Consider the following 11,680-nt stretch of genomic DNA (forward strand, 5'->3'; position numbering starts at 1 on the left):
TTCACTAACTCTCTTGGCAAAGGGTGCAGGTAAACTTATCTTGCCAGAATAGCGATCATGGACCTCGTACAATGTAAGAAACTTCTGGTAGATATCTGCACATTCGGCATTTTCAGACTCGGACCATGCTGAGATAAGGCTACCAAATATTTCCTCGAGATCGTCCGAGAAGTTCCCACCAAAGCATTCAACTGTATACCATTGCTAAAAAGTAAATAAAATACTTTACATAAATTTAAGTTATTTTTAGGAAGTGAATCAATTTTTATATAATTTATATGACAATTCACGAGTAGTGCTCAATACGTTGTCTTTTAAAATGATGTACATAGTGCTGCTGTGGATGAGTGCTGGAGTGGATGAGTGCTGGAGTGATAGTGCTTGTTTATATACACCGTATTGTGAATAAAATAATGAATTGAAGTGTGATATTTTAAACTTTTCATTATTCAATATCTATTGCCTAACTTCTGGTACATATTTATTGCCAGGTGAACAGAGACATCAGGTGACAGAAAATGTACTCAAATGTCTGTCCTGCTGCAGGAAATGAACCTGTGACCTTTCAGCTGTGACCCCAACTGTGTTGACCACTTTGCTACTTTAAATTCAGCATCATCTGCTTTAAGGTGCCAAATAATCCCTATAAAAGAAAACAATGCACACATCTGAAAATGAAGAACTGACAACCTTTGAATCCATCCTGGACTATTGTCAAGTTGTGCAACCAAAAGTCGGTTCTTCAAATCAGATGTGCATGTTGGGTGTCAACTCTTCAGCCACGTTATTGTGACTCGTCGTCTACTTAGGAAACATCTCACCTGCGAGCGTTTGATTTTACTGCTGAACAACGGCCAAACAGAATATTCTTCAATCAATGGGTGAGGATTTTTCCACTGTTTGCGCCACAAGTATCTTTTCAAGTTCAGTTGATACATCAAATATATCACTGCAGCCACAAATAACAGAGCCATAATCCTCTGAAATTGCTTCATTGTATCTGTTGGAAAATAAAATCAATAATACTAAAATAGTGTACTGTATTTTGGCATTTGAATAAATTTGTATACGTTCCAAGAAAGTCAGTTAACACAACTGCATGTAATAGTACTCAACAATTGTGTACATGCAATATGGAAAGATATTTATGAGCTTTGTATACATCAATATACATGTTTAATGCAATGTTCAGAGCGCGTCAATTTTGAATATAAAATGTATATTCTAATACGTACTACATTACAGTTACCATCATGATAATATCATTCTACTAAAAAATATATCAAGAGATTCATGCTGGCCTACTCCTATTCAATGAGAAGAAAGCCTTGTGCTATACTGTACTATATAATGTTAGTGGCTTTGCAAGAATGTAAAGATACCACTCATATATAACCTCACAATCCCATTGTACCTTGTTGTGAATAAAAATTATTATTATTAATATAATATGTGGCAAACATGTATAAGTCACATGTTCTGCAGTAAACTTGTGAATGGCTCAATATGAGCGAGAGACTAGCCTTTGTTACAAGGAAACATGGGGCCCAAAATACCTCTAAATATATTTTAATGCAACACTTGAACAAATATATTATTTACCCAGTATATTCTGTAATATAGAGCTCGGTTTAAAAAAGGAGACAAACTATTTTCAAAATATTTTTTTTTACTGTCCCTCAGAATTTGTAGATCTTCATGTGCAGTTAATTTTGCTAAAGTTTATATTGCCCACAGTGCAGATGTGTCACCAGGATATTTCAGCCCAGATATATCTACCTACCATTCTATCCAGATTCAATGTCCTGTATATAATTCAAATTGTTTCAATATACAGTACATTACCTCTTATTTAATCTATCGTATGACACTTTCAAATTTTCCTTGACAAACAATATTACTCTAGCTATTTCTATTTTGTCTGTCAAGGTGAAATAATTTATATAGTATTCCAATTTTTGTTATCAACTTGGTTGACCTGACCAACAACCAGGAGGCCTGGTCAGAGACCGGGCTACAGGTACATTGATCCTTGGAACCAGCAACAGGTAGACAACAGATAAATCATTAAATTAATTTAACAAAATTTTAAACCTGAATAAAAAATATTTAAAGTGTTTAACAAATTATTTAGTGAAAATATAGAAGGAAAGGACTTCAGTACTGTACACAAGACAGGCTGGTTCCTCCATGAAAGGCTTCATATTGGGTCAGAGGGATGTGAAGGAGTGTTAAACCTGCTATCTGGGTCCTTAAAATGCCAGTACATATCACAAGGCACCACATAATGTATCTCTTAGTGTACATCTATATTACTGTACTGCATTATTAATTAAATAAATTCATTATCGTTTAACATATTCTATTTTTCTTAGTATTCAGCATTATTTCAAGCAATTTAAGTTCACATCCTAGTACTGTATATAATTGGGATCTTACTGACCTTTTATGTTTTTATCAACTAACCTGTTAAGCAAAACGATAATTTTAGTTTATCACTCCAGAGTTTATACACAATTGACGACACGTGAATTCTTGCAGCTTCTATGGGAGCCGATCCTTTGTACCACATAATGGTCAGTGGTACTTTATCTTGTATATCACTTCACTTCTCTCTTTTTCTGATCCCTAAAATGAAACCAATGTAAACAAAACAATAAGAGAAAATATATATACTTGAAAAATCTAAAACACACTTTTTGTGACTTAATACTTATGAATAAATACTATCCCTTACCTTGAGGTGGTTTCCGGGCTTAGCGCCCCTGCGGCCCGGTCGTCGAACAAGGTCTCATGTATGACTAGCATAGAAAACACACACATTTTGTGTAGCTGAATGCACAAGGCTCATAATTTCTCAATATACCAATGTTATCTATACTATGTTTTATGTTGGAGAAGTGCATTTTATTTGTATGTGAAAGAAAATTAGAGTTATGACTGAAAACCCAAGGGAATTAGAATGAATGAGGAAGGTTTCTAAACAGAGAAGGATGAAGAGGATGTGTTCAGAGCTTCCGTAAAGATGATCATGGCCTATCCTCTTGAACAGTACATCAGATGTTGATTTATAAATCTCCAAAGACAAAATATGATGCACTATAAATCACTGTGGCTCACAAAATTGATGGGCTGACCCATTTTTGATTCATGGGTCCACTGTTATGTTAGGTTTGGGCAATTTAGTACATCATTATTTAATTTTTTAGTGACATTCTGACAATTCAAGACGACAGGTTACTTGATAAACTATGAAGGAATGTAAGTTGTGTATGACATTTATAAACCTAGAAAAAACAGTCCCTGTGGAGCTGTGGTAAGACACTCGACCCGAACTTCACAAGCGATTTGACCTGGGTTCATATCCTGGTCAGGGAGGATTGACTAGGTGCCAATACTTTATTAACTGAACACCTCTGTTCACCCAGCTAAGAATGGGTACCAAGTGGTTAAACAATTTGGCGGGTCGTATTCCAGGGAAAATTAAGATTAAGAACCTGCCGAAAACACTATGCGTGCTAGTGGCTTTACAAGAATGTAAGAATTCTTGTATAGAGTACCTGTATATATAAATAAAAATATATCTGCAAGTAGGTATGGTCAGAAGAGCATATTGGAATTGGATACAAGTTTATTTGCCAATGGATTTTAAATCTACCTAACCTAACCCAACCTAATTAACGTAACTCAACAAAGCTTAACAACAGCCATTGGCAATACACGTTCAATGAAATCACAAAAATGTGTTGAATCTATGAGAAAATAGGGTGGTGGGCATGCAACTGGACTGAAACTGCATCCTTGAACTCCTAACCTAACAATACTAATACTGTATATACTGTTTTAACAGAAAATTAACTTTGGCGAAATGCTCATGAATAATTTGACCACGTCGTTACCAACAAAAATGGTGTACGGTCAAATTGTACACAGAAATTTTGACAACACTCGTTTTCTGACTTTCAAAATCATATACAGTATACAGTATCATAAACCAAAAAGATACATAAATTATGTTAGTTGGGTTAGGTTAGGTTTGGTGCCATTAGGTAGATACTGTATTAAAATGCACTAGTGAATCATCTACGTACGATGCGACTAATACAGTCAAATCATACACACATTTCGACAAAGCTCGTTTTCCAATGAAAATCGTGAAGTTAGGCTGTGTTACCCTAGGTTAGGTCAGATTGAACAGGGTAAAGGTTAGGTTAGGTTGAACAGGGTAAACATTAGGTTAGGATGAACAGGGTAAACATTAGGTTAGGATGAACAGGGTAAACATTAGGTTAGGATGAACAGGGTAAACATTAGGTTAGGATGAACAGGGTAAACATTAGGTTAGGATGAACAGGGTAAACATTAGGTTAGGTTGAACAGGGTAAACATTAGGTTAGGTTGAACAGGGTAAACATTAGGTTAGGTTGAACACGGTAAACATTAGGTTAGGTTGAACAGGGTAAACATTAGGTTAGGTTAGTTAGGTTTTAAAACAAATAGTTGGCGACCAAACATGTGTATATCCAGGTAAAGGTGTACATGACTCGTACCTACAAGTTAGTGTAGTTTACTGTAGAATGAAGACAAGACCATCAAGCAGTAGCGTGGAGAGGGGCCAGCACGACCCCAGGGCTGACGGCACCTGCAACACTGAGGCTCCTGTGCTGTCATCCTGTCTGTCAGTCAAGCATGGTGACACGTTGTCAGCCGGGGCTGGTGCGTGACTGACGTGCGTGCAGAGCTGCCAGATCCAAATCCAAATTGCTGAAAGTAAATATGTAAATATATACATATACATATATATATATATATATATACATATATATATATATATATATATATATATATATATATATATATATATATATATATATATATATATATATATATATATATATATATATATATATATATATATATATGTCGTACCTAGTAGCCAGAACTCACTTCTCAGCCTACTATTCAAGGCCCGATTTGCCTAATAAGCCAAGTTTTCCTGAATTAATATATTTACTATAATTTTTTTCTTATGAAATGATAAAACAACCCTTTTCTCTATGTATGAGGTCAATTTTTTTTTATTGGAGTTAAAATTAACGTAGATATATGACCGAACCTAACCAACCCTACCTAACCTAACCTAACCTATATTTATAGGTAAGGTTAGGTTAGGTAGCCAAAAAAGCTAGGTTAGGTTAGGTTAGGTAGGTTAGGTAGACGAAAAAACATTAATTCATGAAAACTTGGCTTATTAGGCAAATCGGGCCTTGAATAGTAGGCTGAGAAGTGCGTTCTGGCTATTAGGTACGACATATATATATATATATATATATATATATATATATATATATATATATATATATATATATATATATATATATATATATATATATATATATATATATATATATATATATACATATATATATATATATAAAACCTAAAATGGGTACCACCTCTGGTGCAAGTATAGGGACTCATAGCCTCGAAGAAAATAAAGAGTACCCGGAGAAGACCTTGTGGATCCTCACTGAACACTTTTTTCTTTTTTTTTTTTGATATATACAAGAGTTGTTACATTCTTGTACAGCCACTAGTACGCGTAGCGTTTCGGGCAGGTCCCTGGAATACGATCCCGCCGCGAAGAATCGTTGTTACAACCAAGTACTCATTTTACTGTTGAGTTAAACAGAGGCTACAGTTAAGGATTTGCGCCCAGTAAATCCTCCCCGGCCAGGATACGAACCCATGAAAAAGCGCTCGCGGAACGCCAGGCGAGTGTCTTACCACTACACCACGGAGACTGGTAAATATTGATATTTACCTATTTACTTTTACTTACTTTACACTCTGATATTTTCTTCTCCTACCACCCCTATTCTTTTAGTATGTGTGTATATATTTTGTAAAAGGAGCCTAACTAGTTGTGTAACCGAAGCTCGACCAGTTGTGTAACCAGACCCCGACCAGTTGTGCAACCATAAGCCTAGCAAGTATACATCTCATCCAACCCCCACAAAGCTAAATAGTCCCAGAGCACAACCAAACTCCATTCCTGGGCCGACCAAACAAAAATAATCTTAGCGCTACCTAAAACCCTCCACTTGCCCTAGAAATCAACTATATGGAGCCATAGCAAACAATTGAACTATATACAAAAAAAGAAACCCAAATTTCTAGCAAACATAAACATAAAGCCCTAGCAAAAAAACTTGGAGCACTAGTACACAAACAACCACTGGAGCACAACCATGTACAACCCAAACCCCAACAAGTCACACCCCTGGAGTAATGCAATCGGAACCACACAAGTTGTGTAACTGAAGCCCGACCAGTTGTCTAACCACAAGCCTAGTATGAACGAACCATACAACCTCTGGATCACAACCTTGCACGAACGGAAGCCTGATCATGCACAACCCAAAGCCCAAATGACACCCCCGGAGCCCGACCAGTTATTTAACCGGAGCCCGACCAGTTGTGTAACAGGAGCCCGACCAGTTATTTAACCGGAGCCCGACCAGTTGTGTAACCAGAGCCTGACCAGTTGTGTAACCAGAGCCCGACCAGTTGTGTAACCGCAAACCTAGCATGAACGAACCAAACAACCTCTGGATCACAACCATGCATGAACCAAAGCCCGACTATGCATAACCCGAAGCCCAAGTGACACCCCCGGAGCCCGACCAGTTATGTAACCGGAGCCCGACCAGTTGTGTAACCGAAGCTCGACCAGTTGTGTAACCGGACCCCGACCAGTTGTGTAACCTTAAGCCTAGCAAGTATACATCTCATCCAACCCCCACCAAGCGAAACAGTCCCAGAGCACAACCAAAGTCCATTCCTAGCTCGACCAAATAAAAAACTTATTAGCCCTACCTAAAACCCTCCACTTGCCCTAGACACCAACTATATTGACCCATAGCAAACAATTGAACTATATACAAAAAAAAGAAACCTGGATTTCTAGCAAACATATAAACATAGATCCTTAACAAACAACCGCTGAAGCACAACCATGCACGAACCGAAGCCTGGCCATGCACAACCCATAGCCCAAGTGACACCCCCGGAGCCCGACCAGTTATTTAACCGGAGCCCGGCCAGTTATTTACCCGGAGCCCGACCAGTTGTGAAACCGAAGGTCGACCAGTTGTGTAACCAGACCCCAACCAGTTGTGCAACCATAAGCCTAGCAAGTATACATCTCATCCAAGCTAAACAGTCCCAAAGCACAACCAAACACCATTAGTAGCTCGACCAAACAAAAATCTCCTTAGCCATACCTAAAACCCTCCACTTGCCCTAGACACCAACTCTTGAGCCATAGCAAACAATTGAACTATATACAAAAAAAAGAAACCCAGATTTCTAGCAAACATATAAACATAGATCGAGCCTTAGCAAACAAACCTGGTGTACTAGTACACAAACAACCGCTGAAGCACAACCATACACGAACCGAAGCCCGACCATGCACAACCCAAAGCCCAAGTGACACCCCCGGAGCCCGACCTGTTATATACCCGGAGCCCGACCAGTTGTGTAACCGGAGCCCGACCAGTTATTTAACCGGAGCCCGACCAGTTGTGTAACCGAAGCCTGACCAGTTGTGTAACCAGACCCCAACCAGTTGTGCAACCATAAGCCTAGCAAGTATACATCTCATCCAACCACCACCAAGCTAAACAGTCCCAAAGCACAACCAAACTCCATTCCTAGGTCGACCAAACAAAAATTTTCTTAGTGCTACCTAAAACCCTCCACTTGCCCTAGAAACCAACTATGGAGCCATAGCAAACAATTGAACTATATACAAAAAAATAAACCCAGATTTCTAGCAAACATATAAACATAGATCAAGCCTTAGCAAACAAACCTGGTGCACTAGTAAACAAACAACCGCTGAAGGACAACCATGCACGAACCAAAGCCCGACCATGCACAACCCAAAGCCCAAGTGACACCCCCGGAGCCCGACCAGTTATTTAACCGGAGCCCGACCAGTTGTGTAACCGAAGCCTGACCAGTTGTGTAACCAGACCCCGACCAGTTGTGCAACCATAAGCCTAGCAAGTATACATCTCATCCAACCCCCACCAAGCTAAACAGTCCCAAAGCACAACCAAACTCCATTCCTAGGTCGACCAAACAAAAATTTTCTTAGTGCTACCTAAAACCCTCCACTTGCCCTAGAAATCAACTATAGAGCCATAGCAAACAATTGAACTATATACAAAAAAAATAAACCCAGATTTCTAGCAAACATATAAACATAGATCGAGCCTTAGCAAACAAACCTGGTGCACTAGTAAACAAACAACCGCTGAAGCACAACCATACACAAACCGAAGCCCGACCATGCACAACCCAAAGCCCAAGTGACACCCCCGGAGCCCGACCAGTTATTTAACCGGAGCCCGACCAGTTGTGTAACCGAAGCCTGACCAGTTGTGTAACCAGACCCCGACCAGTTGTGCAACCATAAGCCTAGCAAGTATACATCTCATCCAACCCCCACCAAGCTAAACAGTCCCAAAGCACAACCAAACACCATTAGTAGCTCGACCAAACAAAAATCTCCTTAGCCATACCTAAAACCCTCCACTTGCCCTAGACACCAACTCTTGAGCCATAGCAAACAATTGAGCTACACTATATACAAAAAAAAGAAACCCAGATTTCTAGTAAACATATAAACATAGATCGAGCCTTAGCAAACAAACCTGGTGCACTAGTACACAAACAACCGCTGAAGCACAACCAGACACGAACCGAAGCCCGACCATGCACAACCCAAAGCCCAAGTGACACCCCCGGAGCCCGACCAGTTATTTAACCGGAGCCCGACCAGTTGTGTAACCAGAGCCCGACCAGTTATTTAACCGGAGCCCGACCAGTTGTGTAACCGAAGCCTGACCAGTTGTGTAACCAGACGCCGACCAGTTGTGCAACCATAAGCCTAGCAAGTATACATCTCATCCAACCCCCACCAAGCTAAACAGTCCCAAAGCACAACCAAACTCCATTCCTAGGTCGACCAAACAAAAATTTTCTTAGTGCTACCTAAAACCCTCCACTTGCCCTAGAAACCAACTATGGAGCCATAGCAAACAATTGAACTATATACAAAAAAATAAACCCAGATTTCTAGCAAACATATAAACATAGATCGACCCTTAGCAAACAAACCTGGTGCACTAGTACACAAACAACCGCTGAAGCACAACCATGCACGAACCGAAGCCTGACCATGCACAACCCAAAGCCCAAAGTGACACCCCTGGAGCCCGACCAGTTATTTAACCGGACTCCGACCAGTTATTTAACCGGACCCAGATCAGTTATTTAACCGCACGCCTAGGTCTACTTAGACTGTAGCTGGTGTGCCCCTACATGAATTATTGCATCCAGGCATGGAGACCTCATCTTCAGAAAGACATAGCTGCTCTGGAGCTATGTCTTACCAGAGCTATGGAGCTATGTCTTACGACAAAAATCATACCAGAGCTTAGTCATCTGTCGTATCAGGAACGGTTGAGGGCCACAGGGCTAACACCACCACAAACCAGGCTCAGGGTGGACTTCATAGAAATCTTTAAAATATTAAACAATTTGGAGGATGTCGATCAGGACAATGTCTTCAAAAGATCACATGTTACACGAACAAGGAGCAACGGGTTCAAACTCAACAAGCCAGAATGCTTTTTCACCCACAGGGTTGTAAACCAGAGGAACCGCCTACCCGCCGAAGCAGTAAACGCCAAACCTGCTGGGTTTTAAAATACAGCTGGAAAAGATTCAGGACAAATAAAGGGAACTTTGACAAGCCGCCAGCTTACTGCCCTCATCGAGGCTACTAGTGTTAGTGGCCCTCAGGTAAATTCAGTTCCCGGAGGGGTGTCCCTGCTCCTTCCCGTTGGGAAGTTGTTCATCTTCAGTCTCCGTGGTGTAGTTATAGCAGTCTCCGTGGTGTAGTGGTAAGACACTCGCCTGGCGTTCCGCGAGCGCTATGTCATGGGTTCGTATCTTGGCCGGGGAGGATTTACTGGGCGCAATTCCTTAACTGTAGCCTCTGTTTAACGCAACAGTAAAATGTGTACTTGGATGAAAAAACGATTCTTCGCGGCAGGGGATCGTATTCCAGGGACCATAGGATTAAGGACTTGCCCGAAACGCTACGCGTACTAGTGGCTGTACAAGAATGTAACAACTCTTGTATATATCTCAAAAAAAAAAATCTATTGTAGTATCATACTATCATGCAAGAGGAGCCACACATCTATGGATCATCCAATATTATCAGCAGACTTCTAGATGTTACTACTGCTCGGCTTAGACTCTGTTACAAGTATCTCTGGAAATTCTCATTATCTGCTGATGTAGACCTGGCCAAATGTAAACTGTGTATTAAGATTGTAACTTGCTTAGCTAAATGAGATCGTATTCCATGCAGGGACCTGCCCGAAACGCTACGCGTACTAGTGGCTGTACAAGAATGTAACAACTCTTGTATATATCTCCCCCCTCCCCCACCACACACAAAATAAATAAATAAATAAATAAAAAGAAAAATTGTGGGGTTCAGTCCCTGAACCCATTATGTGCCTCTGTAACCCTTTCCACTACCACCCACTAGATGGGTATGGGGTGCATAATAAATGAACTAAACTAAACTATTGCAGTATTTGTACATTGGACTGTCGCTTGTCACTAAACTTAGTTGTTAACTATTAACTTGATGAAATAATATTACCTTATACGCGAGAATAATTCGGAATTCACAGCGATAAAATTAATGAATGCGGCTTTGGGTCGGGCGGCGGCGTAGGCGAGCCTGGCCTGAGGACAGGCAACTGTAAATGCTTCACCCTACACATACTTCAAGCGAAAATAATTGCCAACAGAACCTAAATACCGAACCTACTATACGCCTAATTAATTATAGAATATAAAATTAGTTTATACACGATAAAAACTATTTTTAATACACAGTACATGAAAGTCGATAATAAATGCGTCTTGGGATGGGGGGGGGGGGGGGGAAACGACCGCCGCGTTAACGAGCCTAGCCTGACGACGGGGTAGTTTAACAATGGGGAAGTGAATTCTACATAATATCCTACCCATATAATGTTGGCAAATCATGATCCTCAAAATCTTCCACAATATCCGAGAGACGACAGACTATTTAACATTAGTGGAATGCAAACATTTGAATACTACAGAACCCGGATGAAAAAAAAATACGGAAACAATGACCCTCGAAACATTACAAAACTCAATGTTATAATAGCGAACAAATATATAATGCATTAAGCATTGTAGGTGGAGGTAGACTATATATTCATGCGTACCTCCCAACTACTCAGATATATTTGCAAAAAAAAAAAAAAAAAATATCAGTCTTACCTACACGGGAGCGACGCACCTCACGCCGCGGCTGCGTCTTGACGACTGACCGGGGTCGTAGTGGATGACCCCGTAGCGTCCAACCGACCCAGAGACCCCCTGCCTAAAATTATTTGAACGCCATATTGAAATTTCTGGCGTATAGCGCCTGGAATGTGTAAATTAATATTTATATGCATTATAGGCCTTTCTAAAGTAATTTGTACATCTGAATATCATATATTGTCTAACAAACGAATTATTTAAGTTAAGATTTTAATTATGCCAG

At 40.0% G+C, this 11,680-nt stretch overlaps 1 protein-coding gene across 11 annotated transcripts in view; it reads right to left on the bottom strand.

Annotated features, from left to right (window-relative positions):
- LOC123759626 (uncharacterized) overlaps positions 1–11,478 on the bottom strand; it is a 53,889-nt gene extending 42,411 nt beyond the window's left edge. For 8 of the 11 annotated variants that reach the window (XR_011225556.1, XR_011225559.1, XR_011225552.1 and 5 more), the window contains exons 1-5: positions 11,413–11,478; positions 4,551–4,764; positions 2,467–2,628; positions 822–1,000; positions 1–204 (exon numbers count right to left, since the gene is read on the bottom strand). The exon at positions 1–204 is cut by the window's left edge and continues 45 nt beyond it. Coding sequence is in view for 2 of the 11 variants with exons in the window: in XM_069316926.1 (XP_069173027.1) it covers positions 1–204; positions 822–1,000; positions 2,467–2,572 (489 nt within the window). In the remaining 9 variants the exon portion in view is untranslated. Of the gene's footprint in view, positions 205–821; positions 1,001–2,466; positions 2,629–4,550; positions 4,765–5,505; positions 5,522–5,746; positions 5,787–11,412 lie in introns of those variants that run through there. The other 3 variants (XR_011225558.1, XR_011225555.1, XR_011225553.1) reach the window with 3 other exon arrangements.
- Positions 11,479–11,680: the final 202 nt, after the last annotated feature.

This window comes from Procambarus clarkii, chromosome 8 (genome assembly GCF_040958095.1).
Source record: "Procambarus clarkii isolate CNS0578487 chromosome 8, FALCON_Pclarkii_2.0, whole genome shotgun sequence".
In the NCBI taxonomy this organism is placed as follows: domain Eukaryota; kingdom Metazoa; phylum Arthropoda; class Malacostraca; order Decapoda; family Cambaridae; genus Procambarus; species Procambarus clarkii.